The sequence below is a fragment of the Trichechus manatus genome, unplaced genomic scaffold (genome assembly GCF_000243295.1).
Source record: "Trichechus manatus latirostris isolate Lorelei unplaced genomic scaffold, TriManLat1.0 scaffold00046, whole genome shotgun sequence".
Lineage (NCBI taxonomy): Eukaryota > Metazoa > Chordata > Mammalia > Sirenia > Trichechidae > Trichechus > Trichechus manatus.
Window position 1 is genome coordinate 3,893,518 of NW_004443982.1, and position 20,554 is coordinate 3,914,071.

General features: G+C 45.7%; 1 protein-coding gene across 3 annotated transcripts in view; it reads left to right on the plus strand.

Moving 5' to 3' along the window:
• The first annotated feature begins 5,755 nt into the window (after positions 1 to 5,755).
• Positions 5,756 to 20,554, plus strand: part of GRIPAP1 (GRIP1 associated protein 1) — a 22,977-nt gene continuing 8,178 nt past the window's right edge. Inside the window, exons 1-16 of one of the 3 annotated variants that reach the window (XM_004376855.2) lie at positions 5,756 to 5,826; positions 7,967 to 8,033; positions 8,175 to 8,236; positions 9,301 to 9,327; positions 10,297 to 10,404; positions 13,658 to 13,808; positions 14,737 to 14,921; positions 15,109 to 15,156; positions 15,820 to 15,851; positions 15,960 to 16,007; positions 16,153 to 16,252; positions 17,604 to 17,681; positions 17,896 to 17,988; positions 18,743 to 18,877; positions 19,741 to 19,836; positions 20,173 to 20,385. In XM_004376855.2, coding sequence (XP_004376912.1) covers positions 5,785 to 5,826; positions 7,967 to 8,033; positions 8,175 to 8,236; positions 9,301 to 9,327; positions 10,297 to 10,404; positions 13,658 to 13,808; positions 14,737 to 14,921; positions 15,109 to 15,156; positions 15,820 to 15,851; positions 15,960 to 16,007; positions 16,153 to 16,252; positions 17,604 to 17,681; positions 17,896 to 17,988; positions 18,743 to 18,877; positions 19,741 to 19,836; positions 20,173 to 20,385 — 1,485 coding nt within the window. In that variant the 5' untranslated portion in view covers positions 5,756 to 5,784. Of the gene's footprint in view, positions 5,827 to 5,879; positions 6,528 to 7,966; positions 8,034 to 8,174; positions 8,237 to 9,300; positions 9,328 to 10,296; positions 10,405 to 13,657; positions 13,809 to 14,736; positions 14,922 to 15,108; positions 15,157 to 15,819; positions 15,852 to 15,959; positions 16,008 to 16,152; positions 16,253 to 17,603; positions 17,682 to 17,895; positions 17,989 to 18,742; positions 18,878 to 19,740; positions 19,837 to 20,172; positions 20,386 to 20,554 lie in introns of those variants that run through there. The other 2 variants (XM_023731863.1, XM_023731864.1) reach the window with 2 other exon arrangements.

Sequence of the window (20,554 nt, forward strand, 5' to 3'; positions counted from 1 at the left end):
AAAACATCAGGCAAGCATAGCCAGGAAAACACTAAAACAGAAGAGGATTTTTTTGAGAGGGAGGGACAGGACTAGCCCTAGCAGACATGAAAACATACTATAAAGCCTCTAGAATTAAAATAGTGTGATACTGGCACATGAAAAGGCAGAAAGAGCTGTGGAATAGGATGGAAATTTCAGAAATAGACCCAAGTACTTAAGGAAATTTAGTATACGATAAAGGTGGTATCTCAAACCACTGAAGCAAAGATGGTCTTTTATAAAAGATGCTGGAACAACTGTGTAGCCATGTAGAAAAAGATAAAATTAGACCTATTCCACATATCATATGGAAAAATAAATTCCAAATCATCTAAATATAAATAATTAAACTTTATTGGCAGTAAAAAAGAGCATGGGTAAATTTCTCTTTAACCTCAGTGTAGGGAAAGGTTTTTCTAAATATGATTCAAAATCTAGATATGGTAGAATAAAATTTTGATAAATTTGACTACATATAATTTTTTTAATTGCATGGAAAAATAACACCATAAACATGGTCATAAGACAACTGACAAACTGGGAGAAAATATATGTAACATTTATCAAAATAAAGTGTTTACATTCCTAATATACAAAGAACTCTTGAAAATTGAGGGAAAAAGATCAAAAAGCCAATAGAAAATATGGGCAAAAGATGTGAACAGACAATTCACACATTAAAAATTGTATTGAAATGGCCCTTAAACAGATGAGAAATGCTCAATCTCACTCATAATTACAGAAACGCAAATTTAAACTAAGAGAACAGATAAATTGTGATATATTCATACTGTGGGATTCTACTCATCAATAAAAAGGAACAAAATACTGATAAACACAACAACTTGGATAAATCTGAAGAGTATTATATTGAATGAGAAGCCAGACACAAAAGAGTACATATTGATTCCATTTATACGAGACTCTACAAAAGACAAATCTAATGTACAGTGACAGAAAGTAAATCAGTGGTTGCCTGGGGTAGGGGCACTTTTTAGGATGGGGCACAAGGAAACCTTTTGGGGCGATGGAAATGTTCTATATCTTGATTATAGTGGTGGTTACAAGGTTGTGTACAACTGTCAAAACTCACTGAACTGTACCCTTAAAATGGGTGCGTTTTATTACAAAGTATATCTCAACGCCTGGGTGGTACAAATGGTTAAGCAATCGACTACTAGCCAAAAGGTTGGCGGTTTGAACGCACCCAGAGGTGCCTCAGAAGGCAAGCCTGGCAATCTACTTCTGAAAGGTCACAGCTTTGAACTCCCTGTGGAGTACAGTTCCACTCTGACACACATGAGGTTGCCATGAGTCAGCATTGACTTGACAGTAATTAACAACAACAACATCTCTCAATGAAGTTGATTATATTACAAAAGAAAAGGAAGCACCCTCCCTGAGAACATTTCCCGCACAGCAGGCAAATCATTTACTCCCATTAAAATGAGGGGGGGAGTACACTGAGATACCATTTTTTTAAACCTTGCAGATCAGTGAAAATTAAAAAATATTACACCACATTGTTTTGGCAAACTGTGGGGAAACAGGCACTCACATACATTGCCGGTGGAAATGAAATTAGAACAGTGCTTTGGGGAGGGAATTTGGAAATATATAACTAAACTACATACACACTATTTGAGGCAGTAATTCCAGTTCTTTGAATTAACCATGAAGATAAACATCTCAGATAATAATAAAAAAAATACTTAAGTACAAGTTTATTCTTTCAGTATTGTTTGTAATTGCAAAACATCGGCGACAACCAAATGTCCAAACAGAAGAGTGGTTAAATAAAACTATGGTACATCTGCAAAATGGAGTACTCTGCAGAGAGAGAGAGCGAGAGAATGAGACAGAGATCTTTACTAATTGATTGATGTGGAGCATTTTCCAGGAGATATTGTCAAATGAAAAATGCAAAGTGCACAGGAGTAGCTACAGTATGCTACCTTTCCTGTTGGGGAAATAAGAAAATATACGTGTATCTGCTCATTTGTACGAAATAAAACACAGAATAAACCAGAAAGTAAATAGATTGGTTACCTCAACGAGGATGGGGAGAGGGAACAAAATAGAATACAAACAGAAACAAACAAATTTAACTGTATTTCAAATGAAACACCCAGCTTCCTTGAAAAGAATAAAGAACCAACCCAAGTCATTCTTAAACACATATTTTGACTACCATTAGATTAAAGACAAAAGGAACTGCATCAGATATTAACGTTGTAATAGACTTGTTAAACATAGTGTTTTGATTATAAACCACCATGAGGCTAAAGACAAAAGGAACTGCAAAAGAACACTGAATTCTAGTTGGTAGACTTGTTTTTCACAGTCTTATTAAGGGTTAGCACTTCTGAAGTTACTTAATGTGTATTCTAGGATTACATGAATAAATCAAACTATTGTAGATAATGAGAGCTAGGCTTATTTCTTTTGGAAAAGTGATTTACAAATATGGAAAGAGAGAAAACTAAAATGAACCTTGTGGTGCTGGGTTGGAATGGAGTTATTAATATGAACTCAAGTTTTAAAAAATATATATACATATAGCTAAATACAGAGCTCTGGTGGTGAAGTGGTTAAGAGCTTGGCTGCTAAACAAAAGGTCAACAGTTCGAATCCACCAGCCACTCCTTGGAAACCCTATGGGGCAGTTCTACTTTGTCCTGTTGGGTCGCTATGAGTCGGAATCAACTTGACGGCAACGAGTTTTTTCTTATAGCTAAATATATAAATAGATATGTGTGTATACACAGATTAGAATACATACGTATGTTTCCTAGCTCTGTCCACTGAAAGAAGCAATTGTTGTTGTTGTTACGTGCCATCAAATCCGTTCCGACTCCTAGCGACCCCATGTACAACAGAAAGAAACACTGCCTGGTCCTGCGCCATCCTCATAATTCTCGCTATGTCTGAGCCCATTGTTACAGCCACTGTTGTCAATCCATTTTGTCAAGAGTTTTCCTTTTTTTTTTGCTGACCCTCTACCCTACCAAGCATGATGTTCTTCTCCAGGGACTGATCCCTCCTGATAACATGTCCAAAGTACGTAAGATGAAGTCTCACCATTCTTGATTCCAAGGAGCACTCTGGCTGTACTTCTTCCAAGACAGACGTGTTTGTTCTTCTGGTAGTCCATGGTATATTCAATATTCTTTGTCAACACTGTAATTTAAAAGCATCAATTCTTCTTCCGTCTTCCTTATTCATTGTCCAGCTTTTGTATGCATATGAGGCGATTGAAAATACCATGGCTTGGGTCAGGCGCACCTTAGTCTTCTTTGCTTTTCAACATTTTAAAGAGGTCTTCTGCAGCAGATTTGCACAATGCAATATGTTGTTTGATTTCTTGACTGCTTCCATGGGCATTGATTGTGGATCCAAGTAAAATGAAATCCTTTACAACTTCAATCTTTTCTCTGTTTATCATGATGTTGCTTATTGGTCCAGTTGTGAGGATTTTTGTTTTCTTTATGTTGAGGCATAATCCCTACTGAAGGCTGTAGTCTTTGATCTTCATCAGTAAGTGCTTCAAGTCCTCTTCCCCTTTCAGCAAGCAAGGTTGTGTCATCTGCATATCACAGGTTGTTAGTCTTCCACCAGTCCTGATGCCAAATTCTTCTTCATATAGTCTGGCTTCTCAGATTATTTGTTCAACATACAGACTGAATAAGTATGGTGAAAAGATAAAACCTTTATGCACACCTTTCCTGATTTTAAACCATGAAGTATCCCCTTGTTCTGTTCAAACGGCTGCCTCTTGATCCATGTACAGGTTCCTCATGAGCACAGTTAAACGTTCTGGAATTTCCATTCTTCAAAATGTTATCTGTAATTTGTTATGATTCACATAGTCGAATGCCTTTGCATAGTCAATAAAACACAGGTAAAGTATTCTCTGCTTTCAGTCAAGATCCATTTGACATCAGCAGATGGATCATTCTATGTCCTCTTCTGAATCTGGCTTGACTGTCTGACAGTTCCCTGACAATATACTTCTGCAACTGTTTTTGAAAGATCTTCAGCAAAATTTTACTTGTGGGTGATATTGATGATATTGTTTGATAATTTCCAAGAGAAGCAATTACACTGTAGTAAGTAGCAGCAAACAGATCTTGGTTCTAAATATCATTTCCCCACTAAAAGGAACCAAAGTTTCTTGGAGAAATGGGCAGATTCCAGGGCTGGGGCTGGGAAACAATAAGATGAGCCCTGAGCACCTTGCAGTGCCATGAAGCAAAGAAGTGCTAAAAAAAAAAAATTTTTTTCTTGATAGGAGTGTGTCAAAGGGACACAGAAATCAACTTGAAGGTGCTCCTACTGACCAAACCTGGGACAATTTAAGTGTCAAAGGAAATAATGATAGTAACTGATTATAATTGATTGAATAAAATAATAACACTAGTCTATATCGATATAAATAAATGGGGGAGAAGAGAAAGTTCCTACTAAACTCACTGCCTTCCAGTGGACTCATAGCAAGGCCATAAATCTTTAGGGAGGCACACTGCCTCCCGGAGAGGGGCAGCCGAGCCCTTATCCACTGCACCACCAAGGCTCCTTACTATAGAGCAAACCAAACCTGTTGCCGTCAAGTCGATTCCGACTCAGAGACCCTATGGGACAGAGTAGAACTGCCCCACAGGGTTTCCAAGGAGCGGCTGGTAAATTTGAACTGCCGACCTTTTGGTTAGCAGCCGAGCTCTTAACCACTGCGCCACCAGGGCCTCTACAGTAGAACAGCAACTAATAAACATCAAAGGAATGTTGGTATTAGAAAATCATCAATGGATGCTGAAGTCAGTGGCTAAAAACATTTTATAGATAGACAGGATGATAAAGCAAAGGTGGCAAAATGTAAACAACTGATTAATCTGGGCAAAGGATACATGGAATTTCCTTGTACCATTCTGACAACTTTTCTATACGTTTGAAATATCAAAATTAATCTATCCCCCCCCCACACAAAGATAAAGAAAATAGGGATTACCCTAGTACTGAAATGTTGTCAATATTCTTTTTTTCCCAAATAAAAGTTTACCGCTTGGGTGGCGGGGTTTACAGAGAGGGAAGGAAAGCACAAAAAAGAGTTGCAATGCATTTCAACACTTATTTGAAGTTCCTGGTGTTTCATCATTTTGATTTTTAAATGAAGCTTGTTCATTTGTTTCACTGCCATTCTTTCTTCTCTGGTATTTTAAATTTATTAGTGGCTAGGTCCTTTACCTAACATGATATAAAGTATCATGTTAATAAAGTAACGGTCAAATTTTAAGGAAAAAAAAAAAGAAAAGCCAAGGCCTTCAGAAGGGGCGGGATTCCCTTCGGGGTCACCTGGAGGAGGGCGGAACAAGACCAACGCAAAGCTTCCGCTTTCATTTCTGCTGTTAACTCAGTAAACCATTCTCATTAAAGGAGTACCTCAGAAGGGTGATTTTTCTGTCGGCATACACTTTCCTAGCGACGCGTCCACCCATCAGACAGGGATGCCATAATGTTGCACCACAATGGGTAGTCTATGCGAGCTCAAAAGCCGGATCAGATGACCTACGTTTCTGGCAAAACATTACACTAAAATTCACCCGACCTGTCTTTTTTGTTCTCTTCTCTCCGTCTCCAAAATACTGAACTTCCGGATTAGGCCCCTCTCCCTGCATTCCTGGCCAGTGGTTTGGTCCGACCCTATGCCTGACAGGAGGCACGAGCTGCGTCTGCGCAGAAAGCTGTTGGGGGGGTGGGGGGAGGAACATGGCGCAAGCTCTGTCTGAGGAGGAGTTTCAGCGGATGCAGGTGCAGCTCTCAGGAGGAAAGACCACCAGACTAAGCGACTAGGGGGCGGGGTAAAGAGAGGTGCCGCCGGCTCTGCGAAGGGCTTTGGTTGGGATAGACCCTGCGTCTATGGGGTTTGTCTGGAGAAGGGAAACTGAGGCTCTGAGTGGTGAGATTATTGGGTTCTGAGATTGTACTGGGCTCTGAGGGGTTGGATTTAGCTAGCCTTTTGGGCGGACGACAGGCCTTGAGTGGGCAATACCTTACTCAGACCTCTACGCCCGTGCGGGGGACACCATGGTCGGGCTACAACATTGGGCTTTGAGGGAATGAGATCCTGAGGGGACGAAACCATTTTGTCTGGAGAGGAAGGAAGCGGTCGATGAAACGTTTGCGTCGTGATGGGGGAGCCCTTGAAAGGGCAATACCATTAGCCGGTGGGAGGTGGAAATTTTTGTGGGAGATACCATTATGCCAGGGGAGTGGGGAAAGACCCCAGATGTTGTAATTGTTCTTGGGAGGTGGAGATCCTGTGTGAGTGGTGGTAGTGGATCCTAAGAGGGGGCTGTACCATTGGATGATTAGGGGTGATCTCATTAGGCCTGGTGAAGAAGACTCTGAATGGGTAGTACCATTAGTGCTTCTTGGGAGGAGGACCAGAGGGGATGGAAGAGTGATACCATTGGACCTCATATGGGAGAGATCACCGAACTCTTTGCGAGGTACCTTGACTTGGTACTCTGACCTCTTGACTCTTTCTTGGGGAGGGGCCTCTGAGAGGGAATGAAGGGTGATAGCATTGCACCATGAATGGGCCTTTGTTGAGGGAGTTCCTCACTGGGTATGACCATTGGATTGATTGTGTGGAGAGACTCAGAGGGAAAAGCGCCACACCATTGGACCTTGAATGTGAGAAACCCTGAGTAGGACCCTGTGGGGGGAGGCAGGAACTCATAGTGAGGAAAGGTAATCCCTTTAGTCCTTGAATGAGGGAAACCAATTGTCCCTATGTGAGGAACTCTGAGGGTGGAAGGGTGAGACCATTGGGCCATGAATGGGGGAGACCCCTGTAATCTCTGGCGGGGGATTCCAATTGGCCCACCCAAGGCCTTGTGGAGGAGAGACCCCAATGGGAGTAGTACCATCCCACTGGATCATGACTGGGGAGATCTTGAGGGGCATGGGGGACCCTTGAGTGAACAAGGTTGATGCCATTGGGCCATGAGTGAGGGAAAACCACTGGACTCTGTTGGGGAGGGAGTCTAAGGTTGTGCAGAGGGTGTTCCAATTGGACCAAAACTGGGGAAGACAGATCACTGGGCCTTGGAGTGCACAGGGGTGGGAATGATTCTCTAGAAGCCAGACTCTCTAACCTTGAGCCAACCACCAGGGGTGCTGGTGCTATGAGAGGGAGTGGAAGGTCCTGGTGGGGTAAGGGACAGTGGGTCTGGGAAGAACTGACCTCAGGGCCCTACCAGGCCAGTAGGGAGAGATGTGCTGTTTGGAGTGGCCTGTGTTTCACTTTCCTTTAATTCTTGAAGGAGGCCTGGCATGATTTGCGAGGCTTGGGTTGAGGGGAGGACAGCTCCCTGACTCAGTGAAAGTTGAGCAGGGGAAAGAGAGAGGAAGGTAAGCCCCTTCCCCCACCCTCACGGCCTCCAGGTCTGGTCAGGAGGATGTACAACATTCACTCCTGACAGAAAGATAGAACAGTGTTTACTGTGTGAGGTCAGCCAGGATAAACCCATTGCTGTTTAGTTGATTCCGACTCATAACAAGATAAGGAAGGGGAATTTTATCCTGTGGGCATGGAGAGCTGCAGAATGCACATGAGGAAGATCCTGATGGGGTCAACATGAAACATTAGAAAGCACCCTGTGGTGTCCTGAGTACAGAGTGAATTAGAGGGGGAGAGATGGAGGCAGTGGGGAGATGGAGGGGTGAAGCTGGCTGGAGTTATAAATGGAGTTGGAGAAGGTGGGACAAGGGCTGAGGGACTGGGAGCTCATTTAGGATGCAACATTCACAGGTCTTAAGGAGTGGCTAGAGAGGCACACGGAGGGTGGCAGGGTCCATGGGACTCAGGGGTTTAGTTCCCTCATGTTGGAGGTAGGGGCACATTCCTGACCCAAGTCTTTTCCCTTCCCTGCTTCTCCCAAAGGCTCAGCTGCTGGAACTCCGGACAAACAACTATCAGCTTTCAGATGAGCTACGCAAGAATGGTGTTGGTGAGCCAAGAGGGTCTCATTAGATGAGGGTAGCTTTGAGGGGGATGGAGGCCAAGGTTTTTTCCCTCAGAGGCCTGGCAGGGGACCTTTCAGCTCCTTGCCACTGGCTGAGGTTGGTACTCCCTGCTTTCTCCACACCAGAGCTCACAAGTCTTCGACAGAAGGTCGCTTACCTGGATAAGGAGTTTGCCAAAGCTCAGAAGGTACCTCTTTCCACCTTACCCACCCACCCATCATTTCCTCTACCCATCTGACTCATTTATCTCTCCATTGAGTACCAACAGTGAAACAGGCCTGTTGTTACATGCTGTTGTCATGCAGTTATTTTTAAAATTCTCATGGAAATCTCTTTAATCCACTAATTTTACCTAATCCTGCTTAATTTATTGATTACTTTACTCCTAATTCATTCCTAATGTAAATTACTTAGTCATTCTCATTTACTGACTTCTAGTTAAATAGTCAAATCTATCAGTAAATCTTCCTTGAATCTGCCCCCTATCCTCCACTCACCCTCCTGCCTTGTGCTCTAACCTCCCACCCCTGTCCTGGTACTGTTAGTAAAAATGAGGCTTAAACCTACCTCTCAGATCCTCTAAAGATGAGATAGAATATAACTTATCATGACCCCTCAATACATTCAAGGTCCTCCTTTGTCTCTTTCTTCACTGCTCTGTCCCCATGCGTAGCACAATGTTACATACAGTATATGCTCAATAAATATTTGTTGAATGAAAGAATACAGAATGCAGAAAATCTCACAATCAGGAAAGCTGGGCTTCTCTTTGGGAGGGTGGCTGATTCCTCAAATCTAGCACTGCCCTTGGCTGGACAGCAGGGGCGTAGCACTTTCCAGGTTGAATGGGAGGGATCCACATAGATGTGTTTGGACAGATGGAGCAATGAGTCGGAATCGACTCTACAGCAACAGGTTTGGTTTTTGGTTAGCAAGGAAGCCACCAATTCTGAGCCCAGAGGTCCAGCCCATAAAGGATTAAATACTAAGCCCTATAAACAGCCTCAGCAGCTTAGAGGAAAGGATGATTTCTGTGTGTTGGGGCACCAAGGCTGAATTCACCTTATTCACTCATTCCATAATTCCTGTAGGCTCCAAATCTTCACACAAGTTCTGTGATTGAAAACTCTCCCATTCCCCAACTCCTATCATCATTTTCGCCCCTTAAGACTTGTCACAGTCATCCCTATACCCTAGTGAGGGGCTCCATCTCTGTTTACCTTCTCTCTCTTCCCACCCACTCCCCTTTAGGCACTGAGCAAGAGCAAGAAAGCTCAGGTAAGAATACCTATGGTGAATGAATGTGTCTGGGAGACTGTCTTAATGGGGATATTTCTGTATGCTGGGATCTCCTTGTGCTGGGCTTTCTTTTTTTGTGTGTGCACTTGCATCCATGACTGTCTATCTCACTACCTCACTGCCATTATGTCTAATTACTGTTACTATCTTACTGCCACTGTCTCTCACTCTGTGCCTGTCTGTCTCTTTCCTTCTCCCTTTCTCTCTGAGTCTGTCTCTGCCCCTGTCTGTCTTTCTGTTCCCTCTCTCTGACTCTTGTTTCTCTTCCCAATCCTCTCTTTGTTTCTGCCCCATCCCCATTCCCATCTCTATCATCATTTCTCTTCCTTTTCTTTCTGTCTCTCTCCCTCCTTGTTTCTTGCCTCCATTCTTCTCTCTTCCGGCTCTTATTTATTTGCCTGACCCTCTCTCTCCTCTCTTTGTTCTCTTCTCTCCCTGTTGATCTCTCTTTGTTACCGTCTCTCTCTTTCTGCCTTTTCTTTTTCTCCTTCCCCATCCCTCTCTCCTTCCTTATCTATCACCCTTTGCCTGTCTCTCTATACCTCTTTTATCCCCCATCTCTATCCTTCTCTTCCCCACACTCACCCCTTCCTGTCTCTCTCTTCCTCCCCATCTCTCCCTCTTCTTATTTCTTCCCCTATATCTTTCCTCTCTGCTCATTTTTCTCCCCTTCCTATCTCTCTCCCCCTCCTCATCTGTTATCTTTCTTTCCTCCTTCCCTTTTCTCTCCTTGTATTCTATGACATTCTCTGTCTTCCCTGTCGCTCTCCTTTTATCCCTTCCTGTGTCTCTCTCTTTTCCTGTATCTCCTCATTTCCCCTGTCTCATTCTCTGTACCCTTTGTTCTCCCCCTGCCCCATGTGTTTTGCACCCTGTCACTGTTTCTTTGCCCCACCTTCCCATACTTTCTGCCCCTGTTGGATAGCTGGCTCATGTCTGATACTGCAGGAAGTCGAGGGGCTGCTGAGTGAAAATGAGATGCTGCAAGCAAAGCTGCACAGTCAAGAGGAGGACTTCCGTTTGCAGAACAGCACGCTTATGGCCGAGTTCAGCAAGGTGCTGGTGCTGGGGATAGCCAAGGGGTAGGGGCCACCCGGGCTGAAACCAGAGGGCAGCAGAAGATGGGTTGGACAGAGGCTGCCCCTGGAGCACTGTCCGTGGTGCTGAAACAATTCCTGGATTGCTGCTGGGGGGCAGTGATTTGACAGATGGGGCCACTCACTGTGCTGGGATTAGTAGGCTGCAAGCCATGAGATCAGCTGATTCCTGGCCAAGTCCCTCCTTTTCTTTGAGCTTCAAGTTTCCTTTTGTATGATTTGGGACTGATGCTATGGAATTCTAGGAGAGATCGTAAGATAAAAGTTCTTGTACTTAATATGGGATAGAGAGGTGCTCGAACTACTTCTCTTTTCTCTTCCTTCCCTTCGTCTGACATGATCCTAGGATTCTACTTCTTTCATATGATTCATCCTGGATCAGATAATTCTGTCTTCTTACTGTCCAGGAAGTTTCTAAACCTCCTAGGCCATTGGAGACGTTGTCTTTTGTGCCATTATCTAGCTTCTGTATCCATTGTTAATAATTTCCTAAGGTTTTAGTGTATTTTAAGGGAAAAAAAGTCCCGTGGCAACAAAAGCGTATTTCCAAGGCTCTACCTGAGAATATAGTGTATAAAATCTTAAACACACACACACACACACACACACACACACACACAGACACACACAGAGCAAAATAAATAAACAGGTACAATACCAGAGAAGCAGTTTAGCAAGTAGTAGTTAAGAGAGAGGACTATGGAGGCAGAAGGCCTAGATTAAAATCTTGTATATACCTTTTACTAAGTGTAATCTTGAACGAGTCACTTAACCTACCTGTTTCTTGACTTCCAAATGTTTAAAATGGAAATGATGATAATAACAGTACCTGTCTCACAAGGCTTTTGTGAAGATTAAGTTGTTGATGTATATAAACCACTTAGAGCAGAACCTTGTATGCAGTATTAGCTACTAATATTCTTTTATTAACTTATTTTTTCTCAAATATTTATTGACTTTTAGAAAGTTTTGTATTCATCTTGTGGTAGTGCCCTGCTTCAGCCCTTACCACCTCCCACCTGCTCTATTTCCACAACCTCTTCTCTAGTCTCCTCACTTCTAGCTTCCTCTACCAGTCCACACCACAGAGGTTGTTCTGACCTGCAAGACTCACCACATCCCTCCTTTAAACAATACTTTCCTGTGTGGTTCCCTGTCACCTACAGTTTAGAGCTTCTGGTACTCACATCACCGCTGACCTCACCACCTCACTTCTCACTGCCTCCAGCCTCAATGGTATCATGACTCCTGGCGGGGTGGGGCAGGGGCAGGCATTCCTCCATAGATGCAGCTCCTGTTTCCTGACACCTACCCTACACCAGAAGTCCCTGGGTGGTTCAAATGGTTGGTGCACTCAGCTGCTAACCAAAAGGTTGGCTGTTTGATCCCACCCAGAGGCACCTCAGAAGAAAAGCCTGGCAATCTATTTCTGAAAAATCAGCCATTTGAAAACCCTGTGGAACACAGTTCTACTCTGACACACATGGGGTCACCATGAGTCAGAATCAACTCAACAGTAACTGGTTGCTTACCCTATGCCAGGCACTGAGCCAGGTGTAAAAACCTTCTTCATATTCTCCCTTCTTGGAAGTACTCACTGAGAGACCTGGGTTCAGGTCCTGGCCCACCACTTATTTGCTAAGACATTTCAGCTCAGTTGTTCCTCCAATAAATAGTAAGCACCCAGTGTGTTCTCTTATGTTCTGGAAATACAATTGTAAATAGCACAGAATGGTCCCCATTCTCAGATAGCTTACATTCTGGGCATGGGATGGGGAAAAGATGATAGTATAGTAAAAAATAATAATAGTAGTGATAGTTGACATTTATATAGCATTTAGTGTGTGCCAGGTCTTTCTTGAAGTACTTTACATTATTAATTCATTTCATCCTAGGAGATAGATGTTATTATTAGTATCACTGTTTAACAGATGAGTGGGCATTGGTGGTTCAGTGGTAGAATTCTTGTCTTCCGTGCAGGAGACCTGGGTTTAATTCTTAGCCAATGTGTCTCATGCACAGCCACCACCTGCCTGTTCATGAAGACTTGCATGTTGCTGTAATGCTGAACAGGTTTCAGCATAGCTTGTAGATTAAGACTGACTAGGAAGAAAGGCCTGGTCATCTAATTCTGAAAATCAGCTGATGAAAACCCTGTGGAGCACAATAGTTCAATCTGCAACCAATCATGGGGAGGGCGCAGGACCAGGCAGTGTTTTGTTCTGTTGTGCATGGGGTCGCCATGAGTTGAGGGCCAACTTGATGGCAGCTAACAGCATTTAAGAGATAAGGAAAACTGAGCCTCAGAGAGATTAAGTAATTTGACCTAACATCATATAGCTAATAAATGGTCGAGTAGAAATTCACATCCAAGTAGCCTGGTTTCAGAATATGTACCCCTATGTTACAAAATAAAATTTAATTGTGATAAGCACTAGGTAAGAAAGAAATTTGAACAGAGTGCTGTGATAGAGAGTACTGTGGTGTCTTTGTTAGAGGATGTTACCTTAAAGGTGGCATTTGAACAGAGCCCTGAAACCTGCAAAAAAGCCAGTCATGTGAAGAGCCGGAAGAAAGGAATAGTATTCTAGGTAGAAAAATATCCCAGGCAATAAAGTAAAAATTCTCTGTGGGCCTCAGTATTCTCATCTGAAAATGGAGACGAGGGATCTCAGGACTGTGAGAACTATACGTTAGTCAGTAGTTCAGCAGGGCCTGGCTTAGATTTATTTGCATTGTACACTGCTCCAAGGGCTGGCAATGGGGGCACTGTCAGCAGTGCTGGCCCTAGAAATGACCTGAGATCTGTCTCTGGTCCCTGGGCTGAGAGAGAGCTGTCTCTGGGCCTAGAATCCAGGACATAGACCCATCCACATAAGAAGGCTAGTGGTGGGCCTGTCCGTGGTGCTGACATCTTGCCCAGGGAACTTCCAGAGCAACCTGGGGTCTTGGATTGCGTCCTTCAAGTTGGGAGTGTGTGAGGGGGAAGTTGTTCTCAGTATCCTCCACCTCTTTGACTTTGCCACTTGCCAGATATGTGAATTTGAAGTTACTTAACATCTCTGTGCCTCAGTGTCCTTATCTGTAAAGGGAGGATAATGAGAGCACCTACCTCCCAGGGTTGTTACAGGAATTAAATGTGCCAAGTGCTATGTATGTTTCAGAGAATGTTGTTATGATTCTCTCTGCTGCTTACCTCTTTCCCTGCTCAGCTCTGCAGCCAGATGGAACAGCTGGAGCGGGAAAACCAGCAACTGAAGGATGGGGCTGCCAGGGAAGGGGCTGCCCAAGCTGGGAGCCTTGTGGACGGGGAGCTGCTGAGATTGCAAGCAGAGAACACAGCCTTGCAGAAGAACGTGGCAGGTGCTTGGAGACCCTCCTGGGGATATAGGGACCTCAGGGCTTGAATAGGGCAAGGAAGGGTATCCCCCCCTGCCAGGAGAAGAAGAGGGGCTTCATAGTCAGGCTTGGCCCTGCCTTGAACTAGTGTGTGACCTTGGACAAGCCATTTCACCTCTCTGGGCCAAAGTGTCCTCATCTGCAAAGTACACGTAGTGATGTCTACCATCTGGCAGGTTATAGTACAGATGAGAGGTGGTACCATTTTGCATTTAGTTCAGTGCCTGGCACCTAGCATATGTTAAGAGATTAGCAGACAGAACATCAAAAAGGGCGTATTAAGTGGAGAAAGTGAGTGAAGGAGCGTTGGGAAGTAGGGTCTGGGCTGAAAGCTGAAAGAAAGCTTGATAGAGTATAGGAGGGTTCTGGTGTGTAGACTTTTGGGGAGCAGCGGGGGCTTATGGGGTAGTGGTTTGGTGATCAGGAGGGAGACCTTGTGGAATGTGGGTGGGGATCAGGAGACTATAGGAAGGATTCTGAAAGGTCACAGCATTGAAAACCCTATGGAGCAGTTCTACTCTGCACACTTGGGGTCGTCATGAGTTGGAAATGATGGCAGCTAACAACAACAGAGGAGGGATTCAGCTGTAAGTAGGGGATAGAGCATAGTGGGCATGGCCTGGGAATGCTGTAGGTGGGGCTTGGAGGAATGAGGATGGGGCTTGGGAAACCAGCTTGGGCTAATTTGATGGTATGCAGGATCTCAGTGGTTGGTGGGACTTAAAAGATATGTGAGAGGCGTGGATGGGGCTGAACCTTTGGCTTGTAGCTGAACGTGGCTTATGGTCTCTGCTACCTGAGGGGTCAAAGTCCAGTTCTCCCTCTATTTGAGGTATGGCAAGGATCTTTGGAAACTAACTCATCCATCATATTTCTCTGCCCTACCCACCAGCCCTGCAGGAGCGCTATGGGAAAGACGCCGTGAGGTCTCCAGCTATCAGTGAGGGCCAAGGTGACCCCCCAGGGGGCCCAGCCCTTACTGTCCTGGCCCCCATGCCATTGGCAGAGGTGGAGCTGAAATGGGAGATGGAGAAAGAGGAGAAGAGATTGCTCTGGGAGCAGCTGCAAGACTTGGAGGTGAATCTTGGTTTGTTGGGGCTGGGGTGCCGGGAGGCAGGCAGATGCTCTGGCCTTATTTACAGTCCCATGAAGATGTCTGTGACATCACCTTCTCGTGGGCTGACGGGTGAGGGAGGCAGGAGGGTAGGGGAAGTCAGATACCTTACTGCCTCCTTGCTGACAACAACCCCATCCTTCCCTGCAGAGCTTGAAGCAGGCTGAAACATCCAGGCTGCAGGAGGAACTTGCTAAGGTGGGGCTGCTGGGTTTTTCCCTGAGCCTTGCGTCACCCCACTCCCCACCTGCTGAGCTTCCCCTGACAGGGCAGAAAGGGTATAGTACCCCCTCAAAGCCTCAGGTTCATCATCTGTAAAATGGAGATACTCACAGTTATGTCTCAGAGTTGCTTTCAATGTCAAAAGGGTCCCACCCTGTCTTGTGCATGACAGGCCCCATCCCTTCCCTCTGCTTCCTCCCAGTTCTGCTTGTTCATTTGTTTGTTCATTCATTTATTCATCCATCCAAGCATTTATAGAATACTGGCTCTTGTTTTAGGAACTGGAGACCCAGTGATAAGGTATTTAGTCATGACTCTACTTGCCAGGCCTCCCAGCCTAACCATTCTATGACATGGCTATTGGTCGATATTCTGGGGGGCATGAATGGTGGGCTTTGGCGCTTGTGATCATGTTATTGCTAACCAGCTGGACAACCAAATTACATAACCCTTCTGAGATTCAGTTTCCGCATTTGTAAACCAATAGTACTCACTTCTCAGGACTGTTTTGAGGATTCTATGAGATAGCATAAGTAAATCCTGGCTTCCACAAAGAACTTAGTAAGAAGTATCTGTAATTATTAAGTTTATCTTTGCTTTATTAGTATTATTGTTATCACTTGTCTGTCCCTCCTCCAGCTCTCTGAGAAACTGAAAAAGAAACAAGAAAGGTACGGTTCTTTTTTCCAGAGGTAGGAGAAGTGGCTTTAGAGGACTAGGAGGTAGGGGACTTGTGGAACTGACAACTGACCCATCTATGTCTGTTTTTCTGTGCCCAGTTTTTGCCGTCTGCAGACAGAGAAGGAGACGCTATTCAATGACAGCAGGTAACTGCCAGGATTGAGACTGTTGGTGGATAACGGGAACAGTGCCCAGCAGAATTAACTGAAGGCCACTAGGGTAGGGCTGGGAGACTGGACCTCAAGCTGTGCCCACTGTGCCTAGCTGCCCCCCTCCCACTATCACTTCCAGAAACAAGATCGAGGAGTTACAACAGCAGAAGGAAGCTGATCTCAAAGCCCAGTTGTCTCGAACCCAGAAGCTACAGCAGGAACTTGAGGCTGCCAATCAGGTGAGGTTGGGGGGGGTTGGGCTTGGAGATCCCTGGGATAGGGACCAGGGCTAGGAGCCTGGGGAGGTTCGAGATCCACAGAGGCTGGCTGGCGAGTCTGAGATTCCCTGTGTTGCAAATATTAGGGACTGAATGGGTCCTAGGCCCCCTAGGAGCAAGGAAAATGGAAACAGGGTAGTGCCAAAACCCCCTGGGAGTTGGGATAGGAATCTGTATGAATCTAAGATCCATGGGATCTAAAGACTTGGGGGCTGTGTGCCAGGAGTCTAGATAAATCTGTGGTCACTGTGGATTGGGAATAGGATTTGAGGTGAATCTGAAGTCCCTGGAGGCAGGATGACTTTGAGACCTTTAGGATCTGGGGTGTCAGTAAGTGTGAGACTCCCAGGGGCTGAGGACATGAGGGCTGAGTAGTTACAAGACTTCCAAAGGTGGGACAGTTGGGGCTGGAGGCTGTGTACATTTGAGACCCTCAGGATCTGGGCGCTGGATTGGGTCTGAGACACCTAGGGACTGGGATCACATGGGCTGGGTGGTCCTGAGACCCTGGGGGATGGGAACAAAAAACTGTTGAGTCTGAGACTTCCAGGGGCTAGAGCAAATGCTAGGTGTGTCTGAGGCTCCTGAAGATTGGAGGCTGGATGAGTTTAAAACCTCTAGGTTTCTCCCTAGATGGGGGTGAGTCTTAGGTCCTTTGGGATAGAGGATATGGTGACTTGTGGGTCTAAGGCCCTTCAGAGCTAGGAACATGGGTGCTGGGTAAGCCTAAGACCCCTGGGGACTGAGGACAAAAATCTAGGTAAAGCTGAGACCCAAAGGAGCTGGGGTTTAGCTGAAGATCCCCAAATGGTGGGGTATGGGGGCAGTCTAAGACCTCACCAGGAGCTGAAAACTAGGAGGTTGTATGAGTTTGAGACCTCTAGGGTCTGGGACTGTGAGTTTGGATGAGTCTGAGGCTCTTGGGGGCTAGGGACATGGGAGTTGAGTGTGTCTGAGACCCTTAGGGGTTGGGGTCAGGACTCTGGGTGAATCTGGGGTCCTGAAGGCTGATTGAATCTGAGATCTATGGGGCCTGGGTGTGTCTGAGAATCCTAAGGGCTATGATCTGGAATCTGGGTGAGTCTGAGACCTCTTATGGATAGAGGCTGGATGAGTTTGAAGTCTCCAGGTGGGCTAAGGTCAGGAGCTTATGTATGTCTGAGATGCTTGGAGGCTGGGACATAGAGGTTGAATGTGTCTGAGGCCCCAAATCTGGGTGAGCCAGGGGCATGCTGTTGGGTGGTCAGAGAAGGAGTCTGTATGGGTCTGTGCACCCAGGGGAGGCTGAGGTCTGATCTTCTGGTCCCCACAGAGCTTGGCAGAACTGCGAGATCAGCGGCAGGGGGAGCGCCTGGAGCATGCAGCAGCTCTGCGGGCCCTAGAAGATCAGGTATGTTGTAGGGATGGGCCCAGGGAGATGGGGGGTGAAGGTGGGGGGAGCCTGAGTGGGTGATATACAGGCAGGCAAGGCCCCAGCAATCCTGCTTCCCCCAGTCCTGGTTCTTGTGTGTGTGTGTGTCTGTCTCCCCTTTCTTTCTTGGCTGTGGGTAGGATATGTCCCCCTCTTCTGGGCCTGCTCTCACCTGTTATGGGGATGGGGCCAGGTGTCTATCCAGAGTGCAGATGCGCAGGAACAAGTGGAAGGGCTTTTGGCTGAGAACAATGCCTTGAGGACTAGCCTGGCTGCCCTGGAGCAGGTACAGGACACCTGGAAGCCCTTACTGATCCCTCCCCTGTCCCCCCACACTTCCCTCCGCTTCTGGTCTACATCGGGGCAGTGTAGTCTGGACCTCCTGCCTTTGTTTTTGTTTCATTTTCAGTTCTCTCTGGCCATCCAGCTCTGCTTCTCTTGCATTCTAGTTTCTTCCTTTCCAGTAAAGTATGTGAAGTGTACTAATCTTAAGTATACAGCTTAATGAATCATATGTATGTGTGTGTATGTCTATATGTGTGTGTATACACACACACACACATATATGTTTCTATGTAACCATCACCTAGATCAAGATACAGAGCATTTTCAGCACCTCAGAAGGTTCCATTGTACCCTTTCCCAGTCAGTATCCCCCCAGAAGTAACCATTATTCTGACCTCTATCATCCTAAGTTAATTTTGCTTGTTCTTTAACATATAAATGGAATCAGACACCCTTTTTTGTCTGGCTTCTTTCCTGAAGTATTTTATCTGTGAGGTTTATCCATATGTAACACTGGTCTGTTCTTTTATTGCTGTATATCTTTCCATTGTATTAATATGCCACAGTTTATTTATCCATTCCCTTGTTCTCTTGTCTCTCACGGTTTTTTTCTCTGAAATTCTCTCTATCGCTCTCTTCCTGGCTTTTTTTTTCCACCTCTCTTCCTGTCTCCCTGAAACTGGGAGGCCCACTCCCTGTGCCTTGCTCCTGGGGCCTCTTTTCACTCCACTTCCCATCAACACCACTTTCTCCAGATCCAAACAGCAAAGACCCAAGAACTGAATATGCTTCGGGAACAGACTACCGGGCTGGCAGCTGAGTTGCAGCAGCGACAGGCTGAGTACAAGGAGCTCATGGGACAGAAAGATGATCTCAACTCCCAGCTCCAGGTGACACCTCTGACCCTTGTCTGTCTTCTCCTAGTTCCCTAGTACTGGCTCAGTGGAGTCCCCCATGAGGTGCAGTGGGAAGACTGTGGAGTCAGAAGGGCCTAGGCTTCAATCTGGCTCCCTAACTTTTTAGCACCTGTGTGTCTTAGGACAAGTCATTTCACTTCTGTGAGAATAAGCCTCTTCAACTTCAATTAGTTAGGACATCCATTTTGATTCCATAATAGAAACCAAAATAATAATGGATCAAATAAGACATAAATTTAGTTCTCTCCCATGTAAAAGTTCAGTTAGGTTCTCCAGGGATAGAATGATGGCTTTATAGTCATCAATGGCCTAGGTTCCTTCTACATTGCTATTCTGCCAGCTTCAACACAAGACTTCTATCTTGTCATCCAAGATGGTTGCTCTAGCTCCCCCACCATCATGTTTACATTCCAATCTGAAGGAAGGAGGAAGGGGAAAGGGAACAGCATTCTCTTTTCCTTTAAGAGCATAACCTAAGTTACACTCGCCACTTCTGCACACACAAATTAATCACATGGCCACACCTAACTGCAAGGGAGGCGGAGAAACATCAGCTAGACAGACATGGGCCCAACTAAAAATCCTATTACTAGAGAAGTAGGGGAGAATGAATACTGGGGAACAACTAGCAGTTTCTGCCATACTTATCCATAAAATGAGAAAACCATCAGCAGCCTGCAACAGGTCAGTGGTCCCGCCACAGCCCCCAGACACACCACTGGGCCTCAGTGTGCAGTAAGGGGGCAGAGTTAAGAGAGATGGTCTACCAGAAGTGTCCTCGGTGATCGACAGCCATCAGAGGCTCTATTAAACTTACCCCTTCATTCTTGCGTTAGGAGTCATTACGGGCCAATAGTCGGCTGCTGGAACAACTTCAAGAGCTAGGGCAGGAGAAGGAGCAGTTGAGCCAGGACCTTCTGGAGGCTCGAAAGGTGAGGTACACAAGGAGTGGGGGTGGGGAGGGTGGGGATTGACCCAGTCTGTGGGGACAGGGGATGTGTTGTGGCCAAATCCGTGGAGATAGGAAGGGAATAAAAGTTGACCAGTTTCATGATTGACCAGTTCCTTGGCCAAATCCATGGGAATATGAAGGGAAAGAAAGTGACCGGGTCCATGAGGATGGGTGAGTGACTTAGCCAGTTATATGGGGTAGGGGAGGGGATGGAGTCTGATGAGTTCCTTGGGCATGGGGAGAGGGTGGTGGGTCGTTTTTGGTGCTGGGATAGAAGGTTGACTGTCTTCTCCTGCCCCCACCTCCTGACCCCCAGAGTGCTGAGAAGCGGAAGGCTATGCTGGATGAGCTTGCAATGGAGACGCTGCAGGAAAAGTCACAGCACAAGGAGGAGTTGGGAGCAGTTAGACTACGGCATGAGAAGGAGGTGCTGGGGGTGCGTGCCCGCTATGAGCGTGAACTCCGAGAGCTGCATGAAGACAAGAAGCGTCAGGAGGAGGAGCTCCGTGGGCAGATCCGTGAGGAGAAGGTGGATGGGTAGATGATGATGCCCTTCCTCCTCTAAAACCTGGGGACCACAGTTTTGTTTTGTTTTGTTTTTTATTGTACTTCAGGTGAAGTCTTACAGAACAAATAGTTTCTCATGAAACAGAAGTACACATGTTGTTTTATGACATTGGTTAACAACCCCACAACAT